The following is a 26,698-nucleotide window of genomic DNA, read 5'->3' as shown; positions in this document are numbered from 1 at the left end:
CTGCTCGAGGTCTGGTATCCCCACAGTCGCCCTGAGCTACATAGAGTTTGAGGATACCCTAGGCTGCACAAAACCTGTCTCAGAAAAGAAATGGGCTGAGCGAATGGCATATGGATACCAACATAAGTAACATGTAATCTGAGGCATTCTTCATTCAGTCAGTCAATAATAAACAATTGAAAAATAGAAGAAAACACTGCTTTTCGCCCATTTGTTTATTCTGGGAATTCCTAAGTAAGCATTTACAGGAATAGGGGGCTTCAGAACCATGGAGCTCACTTGGGCATGGGTGCACACAGTGTGATGAGAAGCCTGTGGGGACCTGGGTAAATTAGATACAAAACACTCGTGTGGTGTGACAGTATCATGTAGTTGTTAAAAAAGAGCACAGGTCATATCACTGTTGTTATGAATAGGAAAATTGGTGATTCCTCAAAATGTTAAATGTGGTATTATCACATGACCTAGCAATTCAACGTACATACTCACACACATGCACACACACACTCACACACACACAAATACACAAGCACACAAAGTAATGAAAATCTCAAAAACTTGCACGTAGTAGCATTATTGTAGTAATCAAAATAGTTCACCAGCTTATGAGTGGAAAAGTAAAATGCCATGTGTCCATACAGTAGAATATTATTTGTTATAAAGAGAAAGAAATTATGATCCTATATGATTTTATGTATATAAATGTCTAAAATCAGCCATTGGGGCTTCGTTGTTATTGTTTTGAGATAAAGTTTCCTGTACTCAGTCTGGCCTCAAAGTGACTACCCGTCTGAGGACGACCTTGAGTTTCTAACGCTCCTGCCTCGCCCTCTAAGGACAGGGACTGCAGCATGTGTCAACACACCCAGTTTACGCAGTGTCAGGGTTCAAACCCATGGCCTCTGTATGACAGACAAGCACCCCACCAAAATGAGTTACATTCTCAGTCCCCAGGTAGGCGTATCTATAGATGGCAAGTAGAGTAGTGATTGCCTAAGGCTATGAGGCCAAGTAGAAATGAGAATGGATGATAATCAATGGGCGGGGAGCTTCCCTGTGGATGATGGGATGTTCTACAGTTGACTGTGGTGACACTTACACAACTGTGAATACACTGGATTGTGTAATTGAAGTTAGAAAGATGTACGTAAATTATATAACAACAAAATACTTTTTTTTTTCCTGAGACAGGGTTTCTCTGTGTATCCCTGACAGTCCTAGAACTCTCTCTGTAGATCAGGCTGACCTCGAACTCAGAGATCCGCCTGCCTCTGCCTCCTGGGTGCTGGGTTTAGAGGTGTGCGTCACCACGGCCTGGCTTCAAAATAACTTTTAAAGATGGAGGAGGGTGGGAGAGATGGTTCAGATGGCAAAGGCACGCGCTGCATCAGCCACCTGAGCTTCAATGTGGTAGGACAGCATGGACCCCTGAAAGTTGTACAAGTTCACTTTGGCACACATGTGCGCGCACACACACACACACACACACACACACACACACACACGCGTGCGCACTTATATACTGTATAATTTAATATATACAAATATGTATGTTTACATGTTTTGGTTTTGGTTTTTCATGACTCTGTTTCTCTGTGTAGCCCTGGCTGTCCTGGAACTCACTCTGCAGACCAGGCTGGCCCTGAACTCAGAGATTCCCCTGCTCTATCTCTGGAGTGCTAGGGTAAAAGGCGCTCAACATCGCCGCCCAGCATATTTTATAAATTAATAATAACAATTTTGAAACAGTGAAGTTAGACACTGCTCAGTAGGAGAGCACTTGCCTAGCATTCACAAGACTCTGGATTTGATCCTGGCGTCACAGGATGAGGAGGAAATCTATTCTAGTGCATGCTGTTGGTAATAAAAGTCACATTCCTGGACAGTAGTTATAATACGCTCCTCTTTTATTTATAAGAAATATATATGGACAGAGAGAGATAGGCATTATTATAAACATAAAAAAGGTCCGTGATGGTACACACAAGTCTCTCAGTGGTCAGGGTCATGCACAGGGGTTGTCTGTATTTGATATGCTTTTAGCATTTACTACAAGTATGTCCTGCTCTGGACATGTTAAACGAGAAGGAAAGAGAAAGAGCCCACTGGCATTCAAGTTAGAGGCCGAGGTTCTGGAGAGCCGGGAGCAGCCCCCCAGGATGGGAGAGTGGACTTTCTGGATGGTCTCACTTCCCAGGTGTGACCCAGAGCCAGGCCTGGGAGAGAAACTGTCGTCCACTAAATGAAAAGACTCGCTTATGATGAATTAGGATTCAGTCTACAAAGAGTACTTCCTGTCTCGCCCCATGGAAACTTCCCCTCACCCAGACTGCCCCCTGTAGGGCCACAGATGCCTTGCTGTTCCAAGAGCCTCATGGTCTCACAAACTGCGACCAGTAGAAACATGAGCCCCTCCCTCATCTTGAGTCTGGGGGGGGCGCAGCAGAGTCCTTGTATGTGCCTGCACCTTGCTTTGCTGACCACCCCGACCAATGGCCATTAAGATTGTCCTTGTGTCCGTTATTTTCCTGGTCCACAGTCTCTTACTCAAACCATTGCCATCACAAGATAGATGAAATACTTTTTTTAAGGAAGGAAAGTAATTCCATGCATAGTCCATATATTATAAATAGGGTCAAGAGCAGTGTCTCTTAATCAAAGACATTAATATCGCCATGTAACTAAGCATCATGGAACACACCTGTGATCCCAGCACTTGGGAGGCTGAAGCAGGAGGACGGCACATTTGAGGCCAGCCTGTGCCACCTGGCAAAACCTTGTCTCAAAAAACGTTTTCATTCCACTGAAAACATGTATAAGTGAAATTAATGAATATAAACAGCTTGCCATGGCTTTTTTTTCTTTTTTGAGACAGTCTTACATTTAGCCTAGGTTAGCCTTGAATTTACTGGGTAGTCCAGGCTGGCCTTGAACTTTCAAAAAAAAATCCCCCTGCTTTACGTCCTGTGGTTACTAGGACTACAGGCCTGAGGCCCCCACGCCTGGCTTTTCTGTTGGGCTTTGGTAGCAAATGAACCTGTACCATCCAAGGCAAACGCTCACTGTTTTCACAACTTCTTGGGCTTCAGATTTGCAGGCAGGCCTCTGCGGTGCTACAGGGTAAACTTGCAGATGTGCAGAGGGCCGGTCAGAGGCAGGGCCGGGTGGGCTGCCGCGCCGTCTGCCTCCCACACTCACTGCTGGCTGCTTCCTTTAGGGCAACGATGGTTTTGCTTCTTTCCTCTCTGGGCCAGGCGAATGGAGAGTCTACAGCCTTCAGCAAAAACAACCAAGGAGCCACGTCCAGTTTTGCCTTTCTTCTGTTAGGACCCTGAACATATCACCTGTACCAGACCTGAGCCTCCTTTTCCTCCTCGGTGGGGATGACATCTCAGCCCGCTTGGCACCGTCCTGTATCTTCCTTCCTGTCCAGCCCTCAGGGGCCAGGCTTTGCCCTGCCCTCCCTAAGGGGAAAAAGAGTCCAGGCCAACAGAAAGGTCCACAGGCTTTTTAATGGTGTAATGGCTACTTCCCTTGTGAGACCCCCATCTGGTTGTGACAGCAACTTCCGAGGTGTTGGTGTCAGGGGCATGGGCAGGCACAGGGCGGGCAGAGGCCATGCAGTGACTGGCAGGGTGGCCAAGGGCTGTTACATTCTGTTTGGCATGTAAACATTCTTCTGTTGCTTCCCAGGGACGGGGGAGGGCAGCTCGCTGTCCCCCAACACCTACCCAAGGGGCTGAGAAGACTGAGCCAGCCAGGCCCCTCAGGAGGCACTGGGACAGCTGGGGGGGGGGGAAGGCGCATTAAGGTGAACACACCTCACATCTGACTGGTGACAGAAGCAGGCGGATGGGGACATGAGGGATGGTGGTGGTAGTGTGACACTCCCAAAGAGGGGGGGTGGGGCCTAAGGGCCCAGGGCAGGGCTGGCTGATTCTCCTGGAAAGGGCTGCAGCTGGGTGGGGCAGCGGGAAGGTGCTTCCTCTGCCCCGGTTCCTTCCTGGAGAGAGGAACCCCTTCGTCCCCTCCTGGTCCTCTGTCCCTCCTCCCTCCTAGCATGATGACACTGTTGACTTGGAGGCCTGAGGTCAGTTGGAGCCCTGTGGAGTCTGGAATCCCAAGGGCAGGCTGGGTTTTGCATCTGTACCAGCTCAAGTGCTGGGTGAAGCTGCGTGGGTGAGCCTGGGGCTTCCTCAGGCCCCCATCTCCAAACCAGGGCGCCGTTGGTCCTACAGCAGAAGAGAGACTGAGGGGGCCTACATTCACGGTTCGGTTGGTGGCAAGGAGCAGGCCCAGGGCCTGGGCACTAGGGGTCATGCCCTGGTCCCCACCTGGCATGAGCTGATTGTCGTTCATAAAAGCTCTGGGTGGGAGGAAGGGAACCCTCTACCCCTCTGCTAGACTAGAGGGCAATGAGAGGGGGCCTCGGGGTGACAAAGATAACTGAATCCAGAGAGGTTTCCTGAGTGTTCTGGGAGCTTCTGCATTAGTGTGGGATAGACCTCAAAGACAATCCACCCTGGTGTCCTCCCAGGGCTGGTCTATAGAGCTGCCTTCTTGGCATGGAAGCAACTGCCCAGACCCTCTGACTCTCCGTGAGGAGTTAGCTGGCACCAAGCCGCTCCCAGTCAGTCAGCAGTCAGTCAGTCAGTCAGTCAGTCATCCTGGGGGCAGCTGTGGCCAGACGGCTGGTGTGCTGAGGCCTTTCCTCCTCCTTGTGGCCTGAATGTCTTGGTTCGCTCTCTGTGGCTCAGGGAAGGATACAAGGGCCAGAGCAGGGGATGGAGGCTGAGTGCTTTATAGGAGGCCTGCAGGGAGTCCCTGTCCCAGATAAGAGGGCTGTCTGTCCCATCTGCAGCCAGGGCACTGCTTGCCCCAGATGTTAGCAGCTGAGGCTCCTGATGAGGTGGGCGAGCTTTGCAGAAGCCGAAATGCAGAAGGAGGCCTCACTTCAGGCTCAGAGCAGCTCAGCTGTGTGGGCGGGCTCAGAGGAAGAGAGCCCGGGTGAACTGGGGAGGGGGAGGGTGGACACCAGCTGGCATCACACAGAATCTAAAGTGAGAAGGGCCTTCTGCCTCATCCTGCCTCCTCTGCCCGCTTAGGGGGATGACGCCTGAGCCAGCCCATTGCCCACAGCAGAGATGGCACCATGACCAGAACAGAGTTCCCGAACCTTCAAATGAACAACACCGAGAAGGTGATAACCAGTCACTCCACCTGTGTGGGATGCTGAGAGAGGAGAGTTGACTGAACAGTATGCAGAACTGAGGTTAGATTTCAGGAAGGACTTCCTGATGGTAAGGGGTCCTGAGTGCTAGACTGTAGGACCAGGGAAGTGACTAACCTTTTTAAAGCCCCTTTCCAAATTCCCACTGGGACACCCTTGCCCAGGGAGGCAGCTGCGCCTCCTGAGGCCCCATTCGACCCTATTCAGGAAAGGTATTTCTGTTCCCCAGAGACAAGGGGAGCAACTCAAGGCCCTCTGAAGAATCGTAAGTCCTGTACCTCTCATAGAGCTGACTTTAGCCAGATTAGAGATGTCCCTTAAGCCTAATAAGCCATTCACCCCTGGGTCCCACTTCCCCAATTCTAGCTTGGCTTTCCACGGCCACCACAGCTTCTAGGAGTCTGGGCAGGCCCGAGCTTGCACACTTCTGGAATTTGAGGCTGTTTCTCCAGTTGGGTAGGGTTGGAGGCTGAAGAAGATGAGGATGAGGACAAGGTGAGCCGCAGGAGGTGTAAGCAGATGGAAGCCCCTTGGATGTGGGACGCAGAGATCAGCCAAGACCTAGTGGGTGAAGGGGCCGGGCCCTACACGTCTGACTGAGCCTTCCCGGGGCGGAGGATCTGCTGTGAGCTTGTCCCTGCAGAAGGGCAGTGGGAGGGAGGGAGGACGCAGAGAGAAGAGCCGAGGGTACCCTCGGGGTCAGTGGGCTGGCTGGGCTGCAGGGCGCAACATGTGCTCACGTGCGTCCTGGCGGGTGCAGGCAGGAAGCTGGGGCCGCGGTGGCGCGCGGGCGCGTAAGGCTGTGCTGGAAGCTGCTCCAGTGTGGCCGGCTGCGGGTGGGGACCGGGGTGAGGGTAGGGGGCGCCGCAGAGAGCCGCGGGCGGGTGTCATTATCTGGTCCCGGGCCGGCCCTCCGAGACCGCCCCCCCGGCCTTTGGTTGCTGCGCGTTGAGTCTGCTGTTGTTTCCCCCTGGGTCCTTTCTTGGGGGCCCCTGGGGAGGCCTCGGGCTGAGATCTGGCCTGGAGGACCCCCCCGAGGTGGAGGGACGCCGGATCGGGCTTGATGCGATGGGGAGGAGCTCTCTTTGCGGGACAGGGACTGGCTCCGCGGGGACCCGCTGGGGTGGCGCGCGGTGGAGGCGGGGAGGCCGGGACTGCGGGGCGCTGCAGACCTGGAGACTTGGGCACGACCTGGGCCAGGACCCCGGCTCGCGGAGTGTTTGGGACGGAGGTCAGCAGTAGTTGTCGACCCTGAGGGCTTCTGCAGCTGGAGCCTGCTGAGGGGCAGAGGGCAAGAGAAAAGGGCAGGGGTGGGGGACAAGGGGACATTTTCAGAATGTCTTTGAGCATTGAGCCGTAGAGATGTGTGCCATCAAAGATGGGTAAGATGGAAGAGGCCAGACAGATGGATAAACAGGCCTGAGGTTCCATCCTGCAGTGCGGGGCCTTTTGGGCTATGACTGGAGGGTTTTGCGTTCTAATCTAGAATGTGCTTATGTTAATATCAATACAAAAACTAGTTCATGCCGGGTACTGGACACCCAAGGTTTTACCCTTTGGTTTCAGATGTCCCATGGCATACCAGGGACCGTGTGGTACTGCTGGTTCCCAGCAGCTTCCCCGACACCAGCCTCACCATATCCCCTCCAAGCATGCTGTTCTTGTTCCCTTGAGCCCGGTGACAAAGCAGACACAAGTAATACAGTACCCAGAAGGGAGATGGGAGAGGGTGTCCTGGTAGAGTTTCTCACCTGCTGGTGATGGCCAGGTCAGATGCGGAGGCCGCACCATGGGGCCTGCCAGGAAGTTGCTGTCCTTCTGCAGATGCGGACACACCGATGGGGCGGGGAATCCGGCTCCGGGTGGTCGCTGCCCGCCCCACCTTCCTAGGCAAGGCTGCTGTGGGCTCTGAGGCAGGTGTGTCCTCCTCAGAGCCGGTGCCAGAGAGTGTCTCAGAGGCACGGCGCTGCTCCTCACTAGAGGAGGACGAGGCTCCCGAGGCCAGCCTCAGCAACAAGCGACCCTGCCTCTTCTCCATCACCAGCCGCGCCAGGTCCTGCTGTGGCCTAGCCCTCTTGCTCCACCGTTCTTTGGCCGACAGTGAGCCCGAAGGCTCTGAGCCTGTGTCCTCTTCGGACAACAAGACAGGAATACGGCTCCTGGGGCGAGAACCTGGCATAGCATGGCGGCTGGGGGAGATAGCGGTCCCTTTCTTGGTGACTGGCTCCAGTGGGGTTGCTGGAGCCGGCCCGTCGGCAAGGGCTGGGCCATTGGGCAATGAGTCTGTGACCACTTCTGAGGGTGTTTCCCCAGGAGGGCCAGACAGGGCACAACTCTCCGTCTCAGTTCCATCCAGCCCTGACAAAGCCATGCCATTCTCCAGAGGCACTGGGCCCCTCTCCTCTGCAGCGCCCCCCTCAGAGAGCATCTCCAGGCCCAGCTCGCCCCCGGTGCCAGACCCCTCCGGTCTGGAGGCCTGCCCCCCAGAAGACATGACATTGAGGTGGGTTTTCTCTGCAATGTGAACAAAGGTCCTCTCGACTTTGGTGAAGGGTGAGGAGGTGACTGCCCCGGCTCCACCAGCAGCCACCAGCCCAGCCCCTAGCCCTGTTCCAGGTCCTGAGGGCTTGGGTTCGGACTTCAGGACAGAGGACAGAGTGCCTGGCTCTGACACATCCAGCTGGCTTCCTGTAGGCTGCGGCTGCTCATGCTGAGGGGTGAGCGCAGCCAGGGTGCCCAGGTCAGGGTCAGGGGCCAGTTCGGCAGTGACTGGCGACTTCTTCACGTCGCCAGGGGAGACGAGCACCAGCGTTTTGGAGCCTTCCTCGGGCTCCAGGTCCCCATCAGCCATGGAGGCCCGGCCCCTGGTGTCTCTCTGGTCATCAGCCAGCAGTGTGGACGGGGCGCCCTCCTGGCTCCGCTCAGTGCTCCGCTCACTCCCCTCACTGCTAGAGAGGCTTCGGGGCCCCAGCACCTCCCCAAGGGCCCCTGCCTCGCCCTCCTCCTCTTCTTCCTCCTCCTCTTCCTCCTCCTCCTCTTCCTCCTCCTCCTCCTCCTCTTCTTCTTCATCTTCCTCCTCCTCCTCCTCCTCTCCCTCCTTCCCATTGGCCTGAGGCTGGAAGGGAGTCAGTGGGACCTGTGCGGTGGTGAGCAGCATGTGTGAGAAGCCCACCCTCCGGACTCTGGTGAGCAGCCGTGCCCGTTCTCCGTAATCAGAGGCGTCTCTCTTGAAGTCCTGGTAGGGCAAGCCCAGAGGCACTGCTCGTGGAAGGCCATTCACCTCAAACGGGGGCGCCACCGAGAACACCTGTAAGGGACACACAGGGACCCACTGAGGTCACCCACCCTCCTGGACCCCAAGAGGCCTCACCTGTACCCTAAGCTGGGAGACCCCACCACCAGGTCGGTAGATAACGGGTCTGTTTTGTTATTGCCGTGTCCTCTGGTCCTAGAATGATCCCTGGCCCCTAGTACGGCTCAGGGCATCCTGAGGGTCAGATCCCAGTGGCTCCACTCTCTCCCTGCCCTCTCCTCCCCTCACCAACTTTAGGGTATGACTGGTAGCATCTCAGAAAACCCTTCTGTAGGCGACCAGACAGGAGGGCTGAGGCACTTTCTGGGGCTCACTGTCCTCACAGATGTGAGTCTTATCCCCTCCAGCCAGGCAGAGCCTCTGTAACTGCTATCCAGGACCACGAGGCCCCGTGAGGGAAGTCCTCCCACGCTGGAGTGCAAACAGGTCGCTGGAGCACCACCTTCTTCCTGTCCTTGCCCGGCGTCAGTGAGAACTTTACTCAGTCTGCTCTCCCAGGAGCTCAGTTAATTTGTCTTTGAAGGTGTGTGTGGAGCCCTTGGCATCACAATCCCATCATGGCTGAACACCTTTCTGCTGTAAGACTCCCCCTGGGTCCTTTCTGTCGCCTCCCTTGTAGCCTAGAGAGGCCCAGTCTCCTCGGCAGAACTGACTGACAGTCTCCTGCACTTCTTGGTTCCTTCTGTCAGCACCCCAGACAGCACTACATTGGGCCTATCCGGTTGACATGGCTTTGCTCCAGTGTGTAGGGGGTGCTCAGTGCTCAGCACTTTATTTTTTTAACACACTGGGCCTCTGTCTTCCTAAACCAACAGGACACAGTCTATCCAAACCAGAAGCCTGAAAGGGGAAATAATTCTGTCACCTCCCACATCACCGTCCTACATAATCATCTCAGTGTCTGCTCCCTGAGGGCTTCAGGAACTTTTTCCTGCCTGCCTAGTATTCCACAGCCGCTACCCTGTTGTCTCAGGCCCTAAGTGCCAGTCATCTTTCCTACAACTGCCCGACTGAACTTCCTAAAACTCAGATCCCATTTGTGTCTCTCTGCCGCTCATCACGGGGCTCACGTGACAGTCCCCATCCTCGGCTTGGCGCAGGAGCCATCTCTCACCCCCACCTTGTCTCCTCCCTTCTCCCTCCCTACCTCAGCCTCAAGTGCTCAAGCACCCATGGCCCTGCCCCACCTATGTCCTAGCCATTCAGTGTTATCAGCGTTTCCCTGGGAGAGCCGTGCGCCTCACACTTGGGCGCCTCCACTCACAGGACAATCCTTGTAGTCTTTCAACATCTCTTCTCTAGAGCCTTCTGCCCATCAGCTTTCCTTTCTACCTGTTTGCCAGACCCCTCTATGCGTTCACCTCTCTCTCTGTCTCTCTCTCTCTCTGTCTCTGTTTCTGTGTCTCTCTGTCTCTCTCTGTCTGTCTCTGTCTCTCTGTCTCTGTCTGTCTCTCTGTGTCTCTGTCTCTGTCTCTCTGTCTCTGTCTGTCTCTCTGTGTCTCTGTCTCTGTCTCTCTCTGTGTCTCTCTCTGTCTGTCTCTGTCTCTCTGTCTCTCTGCCTCTGTCTCTCTCTCTCTGTGTCTCTGTCTCTGTCTCTGTCTCTGTCTCTGTCTCTGTCTCTGTCTCTGTCTCTCTGTCTCTCTCTCTCTCTCTCTCTCTCTCTCTCGGTCCTTAACCACCTGCTGTGACACACACTTGCACACACTTGGAAAGAAGAGTTATAAAGAGTGAATTCGAGGCCAACCTGGGCTATCTGAGAATGTTTTTAAAATGAGAGCGCGTCATGGCGGTCCACCCCTAAACACAGGATTGTAGACAACTAAGGACAGGGAGAGAGGAGAATTGCTCTTTCCCAGGGATCAGCTCCCTCACTCACCTGTCTAATGCAAGGCAGTCAGCCCTGAACTCACACACACAGGCAATGCAAAATGAACTCAGCTTGTATTTATATATTCGTGTGTGCACGTGTGTGTGTGTGTGTGTGAATAATAATCAAAGAAACTAGGCCATCAATTTAAGAGAGTAAGGTGAGATATGGGAGGAACTGGAGGAAGGAAAGGGAAGGGGGAAATAATGTAATTATATTTTAATTAATTGTTTTTAAAAGGGGGGGCTAGGGGCTGAGGGCAGATGGTTCAGTTGGTAAAGTGTTTGCCACCTATGTTTGAACCAGGTGTGTGCTATGTGCTTGTAATCCCGGTGCCAGGGTAGCAAAGACAGGTAGGTTTCTGGAGCTCACTAGTCAGCCAGCCTAGCCTAATCTGTAAATCCCAGACCCTAGTGAAAGACCCTGTCTCAGAAAACAAAGTGGACTGCTCAGGAATGATGCCTAAGGTGGATCTCCAACACACACACACACACACACACACACACACACACACACACACACACACACAAAGTGCCCTGGTTGCTAGACTATACACTAAAAGCTCATGGGTCAGGTACATGCAATTATTTGAGTGGAACAAGGGATCTCTATGCAGGAGAAGAACCGGGCATAATGCACACTGCACAAAAGCCCCAGACATAAACAACAGGCCTGCAGACAGCTCAGAGTATTTGCCCCGCCCCTTGCTCTGCTCACCCTGGCTGGCTGGCAGATCTATCCCTTCCCTGACTTCTGGAGTAGGCAAAGGACATGCCCGCCCGCCAGCTTCAGCGCACCTAGCTCTGAGGCTGGCAGAGAATAGGACAGGCATCTCAAGGCTGAGCACCCTTTGAACTGGTGATGTCCCCTCCTCAGCATCCACAACCTTTCCCCCATGCACTGTCTGAGAGGACTCAGCGTAGGCGTGGGAGGAAGAGCACCGGACAGTCTGCAGCTGGTGTGGCTGCACATTCCTGTAACCCTAACACGGAAGACACTGAGGCAGGAGATTGCTGTGAGCCTTCCGTCAGCCTGGACTACACAGTGAATTCAAGGACAGCCGGTGAGACTGTCTCAAAAACACCAAAAAGGGCAGTGGTGGTGGGGGGGATATGACCTAGTGGTCATGTGCTTCCCGCACAAACATGGGGACCTGAGTTCATTCAGCTCGCCAGTGCCCAAGTAAAAAGCCAGCTTGCAGAGGCACTTGCCTGGGGGAGGAGATAGGGAAATTTCCCTAGCTAGCTGAGCAATCAGTCTAACCAACTGATGAGTTCTAGATTCAGAGAGAGACCCTGTCTCAAAAAATAAGGTGGAGGGTCTGGAGAGACGGCTCGGGAGTTAAGAGAACTTGTTGCTCTTGCAGAGGACCTGGGTTGGTGCATAGCTCTCTCGTGGTGGCTCACAGCCATCCACAGTTCCAGTTCCGGGCGATCTGACCGGGTCTTCTGACCTCCATGGGCCTCAGGCACACACGATGCACAGGCATACATGCAGGCAAACACTCCTGCACATAAGAAACAAATCTGGGGTTTTTTTATTTGAAAAATAAAGTGGAAAGTGGTAGCGAAAGATACCTGACCTTGACCTTGACCTCCACACCCGTATGCACTCTGTTGTGCAAACACGTGTGCAGAGACAGGGCAGCCTGGGCCCCCAAAGGGACCTCTGATGGTCTAGAAGTTACTTTAGAACTTTGTCCTCTTTACATCTCTGTCGAAGTCCCCGGGAGTTGTTTTCTTTTTCTTTTTCCACGCTATATTTTCATTCTTCCTGCAAACATTAAGGTACCTACTGTGTGCTGTGCCACTGCTGATGTGCCTTGCCAGTGTTACAGCTACGGAAAACGACTGGCGGAGCGGACAAGGCAGCTTTAAGTGGTGATGGGGATCGTGGGCTGGGCGAATGCAGGGACAGCCAAGGACAGGAAGACACTTGGGAGCGTCACTCATGCCCTCCCACCCAGCCACAGCCCCACCTGCTCAGCATAGACAGCCCTGAAAGCTAGCCCCCAGTATCGCTCTACTGAACAGCGGCTGACTTGTATCCCATTTCTCAGGCCTTGGACATTTCTGTTAGAACCAGCTTTTCTCCCACACCTGGCCAAGTCCTGAACCTCTACACAACACCCAGTAGCCTGGGTACACTGGGTTTGGTTTAAATCCACCTACTGTCCTGCTAGAAGTAGCCCCCTCTTCAGATAGGAGCACAGTACTCTCCATGCCTCTCCTGGGATGCCCAGTGAGCTATTTGCTCTCTTAATCTCCAGTCTGCTACGTCCCTCTGGACACTTGTGTGCTTGGCCATGGTAGCCTGAGGAAACTGTGGGAGGGACTGCACAGTGAGCAGACTGCATCCCAGCTGTGTATGTGTCTGTGTGTGTATGTCTGTGTGAGCATGTGTGAATGTCTGTGTGTGAGTGTGTGTGTGTGTGTGAACATGTGTGAATGTCTGTGTGTATGTCTGTGTGTGAGTATGCTTGTGTATGAGTGTGTGTATGTGTGTGTGAGCGTGTGTGAATGTCTGTGTGTGTGAACATGTGTGAATGTCTGTGTGAGTATGTTTGTGTATGTGAGTGTGTGTATGTCTGTGTGAGCGTGTGTGAATGTCTGTGTGTGAGTGTGTGTGTGAACGTGTGTGTCTGTGTGTATGTCTGTGTGAGCATGTGTGTGAATGTCTGTGTGTGTATGAGATGTCTGTGTATGAAATGTCTGTGTGTGAATGTGTGTGTGTATGTCTGTGTCAGCGTGTGTGAATGTCTGTGTGTGTGAGTATGTGTGTGTATGTCTCTGTGTGAGAGTGTGTGTAGGACCTGCAAGGGGTAGCTGGCCTGGAGGAGAACACACCTCTCCCAGGACAGTAACCTTTATGATTCTCACTTGTTTGTTTAGGCTCCCAGGCTCATCTGTTGATTTGAAGTACCCTGGTGGTGCACAGCTTCAATCCCAGCACTCAGGAGGCAGAGGCTGGGGTCTCTGTGAGTGCAAGATCAGCCTGGTCTATATCATGAGTTCCAGATCAGACAAGACCCCATAGTGAGACTGCTTCTAAAGCCCCAGGTCCCGGATGATCAGCATGCAGCAGAAAGTGGAATGGCTGTCTCATGACTGGAGGGGAAGCAGGCCCTTCCAGCTGAGACCCTGCTCAGAACAAAGGCCCCAGGCCTCTGCTCCCAGCACCTTTCCCTGAAGCCTGAAGCTGAAGAGCCGGCTGAACTGAAATCCATTCCCTCAACACCACATGCAAGGAAGGGAAATAGCCAGGCCTGGTCCCCCTTTGCTACTGATTGCCTTGGTCTCTCATTAGCCCCGGGAGAACTTGTGACATGACTGAGACCTTACACGCCTCATCCCAGTGCCCACACAGTGTGCATGAGGTGACTGTCTTGCCTGGACCCCGGCCAAGCATTTTCTGAAACCACACTCCAGCTCAAAGTCCCAAGGTTGTGGGTATGGACAGACTCAGCGACAAAAGTAAATGGATTACACAATGTCTGTTTGTTTGCCAGGGATAAACACTGATCCACGCCCAGGGCCCCATAGGTTGCCCAGGCTCCTCACTGACTCTCACATTCAGGGGGTCTGGATCAGTCCCATGCTGGCCTTCCAGCTGTCGGTCTGGGGTCCAAGAGCTCTCCCCTGTTCAGATCAGCTGCCTCTGCTGTTTTTGCCAGCCCACTCGTGTTTCCATAACACAAAGAGGGATGCTCTCTCAGTCTGGACTCTTAGGGGGAGTGCCTGGACCCTACCCTGAGTGAAATGACAGACTCTAGATATCCCCTATGTGGAAGGAATAGGCAATAGGGTGGGAGGCTGGGGGGGAGGGAGGGGGTGCGGGAGAGGGAACTGGGATTGACATGTAAAACAAGCTATTTAAAATTAAAATAAAAAAGTAAATGGGTTAGCTGGCACCCCCACCCCCATTAAGCAGGAGAGGGGTTTGTGCCTTTCAGGACTGCCTAATGTCCAGGTCCCTTCCCCTGCTCTGGAAGGCGAAGCCCTGAGAGAACTTGTTCCTCCACCCTGACCCAGCCACGCAGTGCAGCGATGCCAGGCCGTGCAGACCAAGTGGCCACCCGCAGCCCTTCCCTCACATCTGCCTCACTCACCTGCCTCAGTCTACCCTCTCTCCCTCAGAGTGTTTCTGTCCAGCCAAGAGCCCTCCCTGCACTCCGCCACTGCCACCCAAGAGAGAAGCCCCGGCCCCCAACAAGCCTGGCTGCTCTGACTAGGGAAGAGGAAGGTGGGAGCATGGCTGCCAGCTCCACTCAGACCTCACCCAAGCGACTAGAGCTCAGAGTCTCCCTCACCGAGCTCCCCGCATCTGCTCTAGTGCCCAGAGCAGACAAGTGGGGGGAGGGGCTTCTGAACCTCCTGGGGAGTAGAAACTGCGGCTGTCACTGGCCCGGGGGAAAGGTTTGAGATCACCCACTAGCCAGAATCTGTCCCGGTCGACGCCAGAGTCGCCAGTATACTAGCTCCTGCCCCCTGCCCAGCCAGAGTAAGGGACACGAGGGTCAGGACACAGAGGGGGAGAGTTTCCGGTCTGCTCAGCCTGCTTCTTAGGGTCCGAGCCCCTTCACTGCCTCCATGAGCTGAGCTGAGTCTGCACGGGAGCCGTCCCTTCACCCGTCCTGTCCTGTCACAGCAGGGGACAGGAAGAGTAGCAGTGTCTGTTTGGCGCTGTGTCTCTGGCATTCTGGCCCCCACTCTCTCGGCGGGACCTAACCTCCGACGTGCAATCACATTCCCCTCTGTTCAGTTGGCCACCGGAGCTGGATCCCAGAGACCTGAGTCCACCCATCACTCCTGGGCATAACAAAAGGAGGCGCGGAGGGCAGGGAGGGGGTGCGGCAATTCCCGCCCGCCCGGCGGCTCCGCACTCCCAGTCCCTCGGGCGGGGTCGGCCGCCCCAGCCCCTTACCCTGCGGCTCGTCCCCGGAGCCGAGGTCCTCCCGGACCTGAGTGGGGCGGTGAAAGAAAGCAGGCCAAGGCAAAGGTTCCTGGAAGGCGTCTTTAATCGGGATTTGGTAGTACACAAGCTCTCCGGATTGTCTGCATGAACATACAGGGACTTTAAAAGGCACAAGATCCCTCGCACAGCGGCGCCTGACGGCGGGGCGCCCCCACCCCCGCCCGTGCGCCGCCGAGTGCGCGTGGGTGCGTGTCCGTGTCCCACCCCCGTGGCGGCGCCGCGCGTGTGCGTGCCGGTTTCAAGTGTTGGATTTGTACAGTACTCGCAGTCTGGGGTGGGGGTGGGGGGCTCAGTGCATGCTTTTCTACCCGGGTCCGGGGCCCCTGACGCCGCTATATACACTAAGGAGGACGCACCCCGGAGAGGAAGAGGGAGAAAAAGGAGAGAAAAAAGAAAGAAAGAAAAAAGAGACGAGAAAAGAAAAAGCGTCCCATCTTCGAGTGTGTGGTTTTGAGTTTCTCGTGCATGCTTAGGCTGGCCGGGGTAAGGGAATAGTGCAAGCGTATAATACAGTATTATTGCGATACAAAAGGGGTTGGGGAAAGACTTGGGATGAGAGGGAGGGGCGCTCAGGAATAAACCGGCTGGGACTGGAGACCTCCGAGAGGGTCTTCTTGCCAACCACCCTCCCATCCCTGGCTTCACCCCATCCCCAGAAAGGGGTGAGGGGTCTTTGTAGGGAGAGAGCTCTGTTAGGTCCCGCCTTTCCCGGGGCAGGGGCCAGCTCTTCTCTGCGTCAATACTGTCAACTCTAGGGGCCCTGGAACCCGCCCCTTCCCCCCCGGAAGCTCCTCCACCTGGGGGAGGGGACGACGGAGCAAGTGCAAAGGAAGCAGATGTTGGTCCCTGAGTTTTATTTTCGGGGGTGGGGGCGGGGGAAGAGTTGGAAGTGGGGGCGAGTTTGGGGAGCCCCCCAGGGCCCTTAGTGGTGGGCGGGATGGGTGGGACAAGGGACGCGGACTGGAATGTGGGCAAAAGGGAGTGGGGTTGGGTGGCTCTGAGAGACCTAGGCTCAAAGTTTGGCTCCCCCTTCAACTCTGGGCTCTTTGGCATCCAATTGCAAGGCCAAGGGTGGGGACAGCCCTATGGGCGGTGAGGTAACCGGAATCGGGTTGGGGGGGTCGGGCTCCTGGAGCCAGCTCCTCCCCCACACACACACCCCCGCCCCTGGTCTGCACCCTAACCTGGAAGCACTCAGGGCGAGTCCCGCACTCGTCCCCAGCCCGCCTCCAGGTCAGGGACCCAGCGGCCGCGAGCTGGCAGGAAGGAGAAGCGAACAAAACTGAGAGCGAAGGCGGACGGCGAGGGGCGCTAACCCAAGAGAAGAATTTTAGCAGCAGGCAGCTTGGCGGGGCGGGGGCCGGAGCTGGGGTCCCGGGCAGGCCGGGCGCGGGGCGGGGCGGGGCGGGGCGGGGCCTCCGAGGCGGCGGTACCCGGGGCACGCCAAGTAGCAGCTGGTTAAAAAGACCGAACGTACATTCGAGGTGCGACGGATACGGCGGTGGGGGTGGAGGGGACAACGGAGCCCGGGGCCGGGTCAGAGCTGGAGGGGGCAACAGACGACCCTTACAGTTAGAAACCTGTGGCGGGGGCTCGGGTGCGCTCTGGGTCGGGGCTGCTAAGTTTGCTGTCCGGAGAGTGGGTGAAGTGTGGGCGAGGCTGCGCAGTGTGAGCGTGCGTGTGCGTGGGTGGTCATTCTCCCCACCGACAGCCTGTGCAGGATCCGAGGGGCGAGTGGTGGAGTGACCGGAAAACTCGGGGAGAGGAGGGGGTTAAGCAAGGTTCCCCAATTCCTTCCCCACCTCTTCTTGGGTGGGCTCAGGGGCCCCCCAGGTTGGGAAGTCCCCTGAGTATGTGTGGGGTTATCTGAGGGAGGTCGTCCTCAGCCTTGGGGCCTCTCTCCCTTAGGGAGAAGGATACCTTAAATGTCAGACGTATGGGGTGGGCATGGCTCCTGCCCTCCTGCTAGGCGTGTCCCATATCTAAGTGGAGACTGAGGTACAGCAGAAATTAGCCTACGCTTGTCTACACTTGCAGCCCAGTTGCCACATCAACTCGGGGACAGCAGAGAACACATCATCTGTGTCCCCAGCCCCATCAGCGCACCCCGACCTCCAATGGGAGCCACATCCTCGCCAAGCATGGTTTCTCCCCAAACCACCCACTAACACTGACACAACTCCTAATCCTCCTCAGGGGCCCAGGCCCCCCTACCCCTGCCTGAACAGACAGACAGCACCGCCCTGTCCCAGAAAAAGACACCAAGGCAGGGCAGAGGACAGAGGTAGGAAGGGGGTGCTGGGACCAGCCTGGCTCCGAGGTGCCACTTGGGATCCACTGGGAAGTGCTGGGCTTGTTTTCCTGCTAACTAGAAATTCAGAGATTAGAGAGATTACTGGGCTCGGGGTTAGTGGTTGGGATGAATGCTCAGTGGTTATTGCTGTGACCCAAGCTGCCTTGAGTGTATGGGTGTGTATTGATTATAAAGAATTTAATACATCATCTTTCACTGACCTACAGTCCTCAGGACACACTCGCCCTCACTGAGAAAATACTGGCCCTATCAGGAGGGCCTGCCCTACTCACAATGAAGAAATCCAATGGCCCCACACACTGAGCTCACCGCAGCAACACACACACACACACACACACACACACACACACACACACGCACGCACGCACACACACACACATGCATGCGTATACAATCACCCACACCATCTCCACCACCATGCCCCACCAGCTGCTGACTTTCTAAACTGCTGCCTGGCTTGAGGAAGGCCTTGCTTTGAGAACTGCAGGCCAGGCCAGAGGATTCTCAGGGTCACACAAGTTAGGTCACCGGCTCTTCCCAGAAACTGGTGTGTGTGTGTGTGTGTGTGTGTGTGTGTGTGTGTGTGTGTGTGTGTGTGAGATCAATAATTAAAAATTTGGAGAGGCCATATAAAAATCGGAAGACAGTGGCAACACTGGTTGAGCTCAGGAGAGTGACTGGAGTGGGGGTTTCCTTTACAGTAAATTTACTATCACGGTTTGGCCTCCTCTAGGAGTTGGTGACACCCTCTCAAAGTCCCCTGTCAGTGCTCCGCAAGTGATGCCAATTTCCGCTGAGCCTGACCTGAGGAACTAAAGTGAGGGATCCAAGTGCTGCCTTCTTACAGTGCCTTCGTCTCTGCCCACCTAACCCTCAGTGAGGCTACACAGTATTTGGGGCGATGTGAGACCAAGGGGGTAGTCACAGGATCGAGACAGAGTCCAGGCGATTCAACTGACCCCAGTACTCTGGGTGCCTCGTATCTGGATGTAATTGCATGACAAGGTGGGACAACTCTCCTCTTCCAAGAGGGAACCAACTGCAAACAACACCCAGACCAAAACACCTAAAGATTCCTATGGAGCAAGACCTCTGTTGCTCAGCAGTGGTGGCTTTCCTGTTAATTCACGCTCTTGTAAGGGAAGCATCTGATCAATCCATTAAATGCAGTAGCACTGGGTTCCATCTCATAGGTTGGTCTGAGGTTCAAGTGAGTTAATTTGTCAAGTACTCAGATCATGGCCTGGCACATAGGAAGCTCTATGTGCTGGTGACTAGATAAAATACCGGAAGACACCACTATATGCAGGGCGTGAGTACCAAGTGAACACACCATGCCTTAGGCATGGCTGAGGGTGCCGCCCACGGGCAAAGCTGGCATTGGAGAAGCTGGGCTTGCCCCCGGCAGACATTCACTTCTCCAAACACTCTGGTCTGTTCTCTGGGAAATTCTACAGAGGAAAAGGGTCTGACACCACTACAGATGCTCGGCTAGCCCTCGGCTAGCCCCACCACACACTGGAGCCAGAGACCAGCCCCTAACCACAAAGAGCTCCGCCCAGCTGCACGTGACCATGGTCTAACACAGGTGGCTTAGAGGAGACTTGTGCAGTTTGCAAAAGTCTGAGCAGCCCCATGCCAAAGACACACTTCTGTCAAAGTCACCTTCGGTGGACCTACAGATTCCTCCACCACAGAGGCCAGTGCAGAAGGATGCCTTCTGGAGGGCCAGACATTTCGAATGGTGGCCTTGCTTTAGAGGATGCCTGCCTTCCCACGGGTGCTGCCTTTTGTGACTGACAGACTTCCCCATCCCTAAGAGCTTGGGAAACAGTAATGTGCATATAATGCTAACACTGAGGCTCAAGCCAGTGCCACCATCTTTGATAAGCCTTAAGGCACTTGGGGATCTCAGAACACCTCAGAGACAATCTGGTCACTGAGGTGGAACTCTGCTCAGGCCTGGTGGTGGAACACTCAGGAGAGGAATGCCAGATGGCCAACTACTTGGTGCTTCTGACTTAGGAAGCAGATGAACAAAGAACCTGGATCGTCACAGGGGAGTGCAGAGCAAAGGGTAGGGGGAGGGGCAGTGCCGGAAGCAGGGAGGGGCTTCTGTGTAGCCCCTCACCTCACCTTTGTGCTTTGTGTTTCTGTCTGATCTTTAGGAGTCTCCCTGAGCCCCCTCCCCCAAGTCCTGCCGGGGCAGAAGGCCAAGCGACCTGGGCATAAAGAGCCCTGGGGCTGAGGACGTTCTAGAGCGAGCAGCCTGGCTTGAGAAGGGCTCAGGGTTAGGACTGGGGTCTGGTATGGTTGCTACTCGGAAACGGAAAAGATGCTCTTGGCCCAAGCATTAGTATGTTTTTAAAGTAAAGTTTTGGAGAAGTAAGTGGAGACCGTGGAAACTGACTGCTGAGCTGCTGTACTCGTCATGTGCATGTGTGGATAGCTTGGCTCCTGGCCACTGACTGCTAGATATAAGCATCCCCATACTGGTCCAGTGGCCCCGCCCTCTGCTAAATTCAGGAAGTTGATGGCCACAGAGTTGAGAGGAAACAGAGGTCAGAGGGAAGATGCACAAAGAGGAGTAGAGCAAGAATAGGGACCTAGGAAGCTACAAGGACAACATGCACACGCGCACACACATACGTGAACACATGCATATACACACATACACACATGCACACACACGCACACACACATACATGAACACACGCATAAACACACACATGCATACACACATACACGCACACACGTGCGCACACACATACATGAACACACGCATATACACACATAAACACACACACATGCATAGCTGCAGCACCATGAAACTTCAGTAGGTGCTGGTCATACCACGGTCTATGTAAATAGCATTCTCTGGAATTGTGCATGACACAGACTGAGCGTTCATCCCTGACAGCCGTGCTGTGGGTACAGTCATGGATTAGCACACTCACACTCATATGGGTACATGTATTCCCACAAGCTCACCAAAACACGTGTTCTGCAAACTCTCTAGCCTCCTCCCCTCCTGAGTCAGGCACTGCCCTTTCTGGTAGCATCCTCACCACCACCACCTCCCTAAGCCTTGCGGGCTGGCATGGGCAGAAAAAAGTGGGGTCCCTGCAGTGACAGGATGGGGAACTGAGGAGTGGACAGAACCGGAGGGGCAATCGGCACACACCCGGAAGTGTCTAGGTCCTCTTCTGGCCTGCCTACCTGTGGCCTACCTGCACCACGCTCCGGGTACCTCCAGGAGGAGTCCGGAAGAGTGGACCACCTGAGCTATCTGTCTGGGACCTGTTCTGAGACAAGATGTCCCTGTGCCCAGGATCTGGTGGGTCCTTTATCACATTCTGCACATCGCCTGCAGACTGGTCCTCGGGAATCCTCTCCATCCCCAGCTCCTGGAGGCAGGCCAGTCAAGCCTCTCAGAGAGTGACTCACAGGGTCTTAGGGATGGTGGGGTAACATGTGGAAGGAGAGGGACTCTGACCTTGGTGGTGGTGGCATGGGAAATGTTTGCTAGGTCACAGGGCTGCCCACTCCCCATCACTGAGTAGAGACATTCTCCCACCACACTCCAAGCTGGGTTTGACCAGTCTCCATCACATTCCTACTCCGGGTCAACTAGACAGACACAGTCGCTGTGGTTCCAACCCCTCGGGTGGCTCCAACCCAGACTCGCCAAGACATTACAGAGTAAACAGAACCTGACCCCACAGCCAGACTGCCCCAAAACACCTCAGCTCCCTGCACCTTGGTTTCCCCTGGACTCTGGAGACACTGGTCGCGCCATCTCAGGCCCCCCCCCCCCCCCGTCCTGTCCAACGAACTGTGCCCGCGCACCGCCCCTCCCTGCACCATTTTGGCTGGCCCCTAGCAAAGAAGCCCACCCGGGACAGAGCCTCTGTTGGGGTGGCAGTTTTACAGTATCTCGGGCCAACCTTCTAGGGGGCATATTGCACGTGGGTGGGATGGGCTGTGTGGCCTGTGATTATTGCGTCCTGGGAGGGAACCGTGGTCTCTGTCTGCTCCCCAGCCCCCCCCACCTGCCCCCTCCAGGAGGGGGGGGGGGGCCCAGCCTAGGACTTGTGGGTGAACCGTGCCCACACCTGCTGCAGCTGGGACCGCGAGATGCGGAGCACCGAGGGTACGAGTCTGTGGTTGCCGGCCGCCAGGGGCGCGTGGCGCCGGTGGGGAGCACGCACGGGGCTGCTCTCAGCCGAGCGGCTGCGCTGAATGAGGGAACCGGAGGAGCCCGAGGAGCCGCCGCCGCCGGGGTGAGGGTAGTGCTCCGTCTCCAGCGTGGAGGAGGAGAACACGGAGGACGCCAGTCGTCGCAGGGGGCTGTACCGCGGGAGGGAGTGCCCCGAGAGTCTGTCCTCCTCCAACTGAAAGAGACCAAGAGAGTGGAGGAAAAAGAGGCATCAGGCACAGACTGGACAGCTCTTCTCGGGGGCCACCCACCGCTCACAGCCCCTGCGGCACCGGCGTCCCTGGCAGGGGGCGCATGGCGCTCGAGGAGGGGGCTGCAGGCTGCCCACCCAAGGCCAGCCTCGGAACTGCCAGCGCCCTGCCCACCTCCTCTCACACTGCGGTCTCTGGGTGGGAGACCTTGATCACTCACCTCCTCCTCCGGGAAGCCTTCTGGGCTTAGCCCCATCTAGCACAGGCTCTCTCTGGGCTGGGACCTTCCTGTTAGGAAGGTCCCTTTTGTCGCATCTCTTAGCCAAGTGCCTCCCCTCCCCACCCCCGACCCAGCCACACTCCACACTCCTCCAGATCATTTTTCAATACATTTGCGGTGCTGGAGCTCGAACCCCGGGGCTTTGTCAATGAGCTATGGCCCCCAACCCCCCCCCAGAGATCTAAAACAGCGTCGGGCTCCTTCACACCCTCAGCCTCCTTTCGGGAGGTCCCAGGGACAGTGGCGGGAGAAGTCAAGACTTTGCCTCCCCTTGTCCCTAGCTCTCCCAGGATGGAAGCCATTCAGTTCACCTGCAGTGCTGTGGACTAACTGTCTGGGCCAGCTCCGGGGCATGGAGGAGGAAAGGGGGCAGGGACTGGAGCCGCCCAGCTCCAGGATGCCTTGCTGGTGTCAGATGGGGAGGGGGCCCAGGGGACACCCTAACTTCATCATCTGCTCCACCCCTCAGTTTGCTTCCTCTGTCAGCTTCTGTGAGGGCCAAGTTTGACTCCTTATTTTCTAGTTGGTTCTGTTTGCAGCGAGAGGGGACCAAGATGCCCCAAGACCGATCTCGTAGCCATGCGGGTAGCCATGCGGGTGCCTTGAGTTCAATGCCCTATCAGAGTTTGTGCTCCACCCAAGAGGCCATAGAAGCTGAAACTGGATCCCAGCATGTCCGCCCCCCCCCCAGGCATCACTTGTCCTCAATACCCAGTATGAAGTCACCTTTGTGAGGACATCCCAGCGTCCCCACAAGTCCCTAGAGCAGATAAAAGTCCTCCATTCTCCTGATGGCCCATCTTCCAACCGCCCTCCCAGTCTACTCCTGATTGCAAGCTCTGATCTGAGCACTGAGACCTAACAAAAACACAAACAGCTAACCCCAAATCCTGCCCCATGCATTCGCTCTGCCCAAGCTGAGCTGTCTCTTTGGCTCCTGCCAATTTGCAACTGACCCATCCCCCGAGGAGGGAGCCAGGGAATCACATATCACACTATGCACACCAACCAACAACCCAATGCCTAGCTCCACAGCTGTTGGTCACAGGTTACTGAGTTCATGTGGTAATGACTTCTGCAGGGACAGCTCACACATCCGACTCAGAGCTCACAACACCAGGTCTAGGAGGGATTCCTGAAAAAAGGTGGTGGAGGATGGGGTGGGTATTCTTTCTAGTCATCCAGAAATGGAGAAGAATCTCACAGTTTTATTGCAATCTGTAACAAAGCATGCAGCCTTGGCCTAGCCCAAAGCAATGAAGTGAACACAGGCCAGTCCAGCTTGCTCCCTCTGCCTTGGAGAACAAGGGTCTCCCCTCACTCTGATGCCCTGGAATACGCGTAGAACATGTCGTGTCCTATCTGTTTCACCCACAGGCACCCACAGGCACTGTTCACATTGACATGCCTGCCGGCACATCTGCCAATAAGGCCAGCCAGCTCGTGCCAGCAAGTCCATGCACACATGCACATTCGAATGCTCGGGCACTCTGACCGTGTGCAGACTGTGGTCTGCTTCTCTGACCTGCATTTGCTACTCTGTGTGTTGGACACACAAGCCTTAGCTCGGGGTCCCAGCAGCCCCAGCCGCCTGGTGTCGGGTCCCAGCATTTGGCCCAGCCCAGGCTTGCTCATTTACTTTAGGTGACTGTTTTAGGCAGTTGCCCCTCCTTGTACGTCAAGGTTGCCAGTGTATGTGCAGTGTTGCTATGAGGACCATTCAACATTAGTTTGCAAGAGAGCATCTTCCAGCGTCCCATGCTGGCTGCCGTCATCGTCATTTCTCTCATTACCCTGCCTGCTCCGGTTCCCCTAGAAGCCCCAGATGAATGATTTGTGTGCATATGTCCACATCCACATATCAATGCCCACTCAAGATCAGCGGGCTCAAAAACGCTCACACGTAATTGCAGAATGTTAAGCCACCTCAGTTCTGCACAGTGTGGGGAAACTGAGGCTGGCAAATACTCCCCTCACCCCACAGACACAACCTACTTCCCTGTTCATGCTATTACACCAAGGCTGCCCCTGGTCCTGAAAGAGCTCCCCAGTGTTAGCGTGACACCTAGGATGCCTACAGTATCTGCAGGAGAGAGCAACCTGAGGGAGTTTGGCTCTCTTGTGCTGAGACCTGGAAGGAGACAGTGGCTGGCCCACAGTGGCCATGAAGGAACAACAGGACAGACTTTCACCTGTATTTCCCACCGCTGCCCATGCCCTCACAGCAACGACCCTGCGTTTCCTGGGGGCCACCCAGGTCCCTTTGGTATCTCTGCCACCTGGCAGATAACAAATGCTCTGGGGCGTTAATGAGTGAGAACAGAGTGTGAGAAGTCCTGAGAACGTCTTCTTTGCCCCCACCTTCCCCAGAGCCGTTTGTGGGAACAGTGACCATGGCCTACTCTTACCAGCCCACCGCCAGTGTGAAGCCTCCACATGAGGCAGCAAGGGCTTCTCTGGGTGAGAACTCACAGTCTCCAGTTTTTCACTACTATTTACAGGTACAAGGCAAGACCAGATAAATATCCTCCAGGGTTGTGGATCAGAGCACCGCTTCTAGGAAGGGCCTTCCGACAGGAACAGGGCCCAGTGCACCCCTCCCAAGAGCTGCCCTCTCCATGCCATCCCAGGCTCCCAACCTGAGTGCCTTACAAAGCTAGCTCCAGCCTGTGCCTAGGCACCGCACAAAGCTCCAACATAGGATTACCAAGTGGAACAAGCCACAAGCAGACACTGCAAGGGGCGATGTTCACTTCTCCGTCAGAGGTCAGCTGGCATCCCACATAGAGAAGCTTGGGCAGAACAGTGGCTCGCTGTTCTGACAGGGCTGTCCTTAACGGGAAACACACACACACACACACACAATCTCTCTCTTACACACACACACTCATACACACACTCTTACATACACACTCTCTTAAACACAGTATCTCACACACACACTCATGCACACACACTATCTCTCACACACACTCTCACACAACTCACAACTCTCTCTCACACACTCCTCTTCTCACACACTCATACACACTCTCACACACACTAGCTCTCACACACACTCACACACTCTCTCATGCACACACTCTCACAGACACACACACAATCTCTCATATACACACACTCACACACATTATCCTCTCTCTCTCTCTCTCACACACACACACACCACCACCACCACCACCACCACCATTTCCCCCATGAGATAAGCTTCAGTTCCTCAGATCAGCATTTCCAAGTCGTTTACCACCCCGCCCCTGCCCCTTCTTCAGTCTGGCCGTCTTGTGCAGGCCTGTAACCTCACATGCACTGAAGGCTGTCAAAAAGGACTGGACCCAGCCTGGGCTACCCAGTGGAGCCCCGCCTCAAAACACCAAGAGGACGAAGGGGAGGAGGAGGCGACACCACTGAACCAGACAGGGCTCCTACTCTTGTGAACTCCCTGACCTTCCAACCTTCCAACCCACCCGCCAAATACCAGAGTTACAGGAGTGTGCACCAACACACTAGTTTCATGCGGCACTGGGAATCGAACCCAGGGTTCTGCCCGTGCTTTCCTCCCCAGAGCCGTTCCTGACTGGGATGGTGGGCAGCATCCGTGCTGTCCCGTCTTGATCGTGCTCACCTCTCTCCCCAGGGCTTCTCCCACGTTCTCATCCCTCCTGGGTCACGATTAAGGACTGCCTTCTCTCCCCCCTCTATGTGAGCATTCTGGGTCACGATTAAGGACTGCCTTCTCTCCCCCCTCTATGTGAGCATTTCCTATTTTCTACCCCACTCTTGGACCCCCCACCCTGCACGGTTCTCTAGGTGACAGCAGCCACCCCCACGGTCCCTGTGAGTTCAGGTGAGATCTGTCTCCTGAACAATGGCTAACGCGCCATGGTCACCCCTCAGATACCAAGAGGTCATTGTGTCCAGTCTGAGTCCACACACATACCCTCGAAGGCACTCAGCGACGGCTGGCTGCCATCAGAGTCCCAGGCATCTACCGTCACCCACAACCTTCCCTTCGTCATAGCCTTTCTGTCCTCCAGCCATTTGCAGGGTGCTCCTGCTACTGAAAACGTGTGGCCTGCCTGCTCCTTAATGTTTACCCCTTCAGTTCATTTTCTACAAAGCAGCTCAAGTCTAAACCTACCACACCCCTATTTAAAAGCCTTTCAGGGGTTACCAAGCCTTCAGGATCGAGTCCCATCCCTTCAGTGTGGTGCCAAGGCCTCTGTGACAACCCCAGGACGGCTTCTTCACACCCTCATCAGCACCGTGCTGAAGACCGACACCACAAGCCTGTGTATGCTGCCCCTGGGGCC

At 55.2% G+C, this 26,698-nt stretch overlaps 1 protein-coding gene across 1 annotated transcript in view; it reads right to left on the bottom strand.

Annotated features, from left to right (window-relative positions):
* Positions 1–1,889: 1,889 nt before the first annotated feature.
* The window catches only part of Ttbk1 (tau tubulin kinase 1), a 44,046-nt gene continuing 19,237 nt past the window's right edge, over positions 1,890–26,698 (bottom strand). Inside the window, 3 exon segments of the mRNA XM_013115060.3 lie at positions 1,890–6,250; positions 6,252–6,504; positions 6,982–8,537. Coding sequence (XP_012970514.2) covers positions 5,930–6,250; positions 6,252–6,504; positions 6,982–8,537 — 2,130 coding nt within the window. The 3' untranslated portion in view covers positions 1,890–5,929.

This window comes from Mesocricetus auratus, unplaced genomic scaffold (assembly GCF_017639785.1).
Source record: "Mesocricetus auratus isolate SY011 unplaced genomic scaffold, BCM_Maur_2.0 Super-Scaffold_100021, whole genome shotgun sequence".
NCBI classification, from domain to species: Eukaryota; Metazoa; Chordata; class Mammalia; order Rodentia; family Cricetidae; genus Mesocricetus; species Mesocricetus auratus.
Note: the sequence above shows the minus strand (reverse complement) of the source record. Positions and strands in the feature narration are given on the sequence as shown.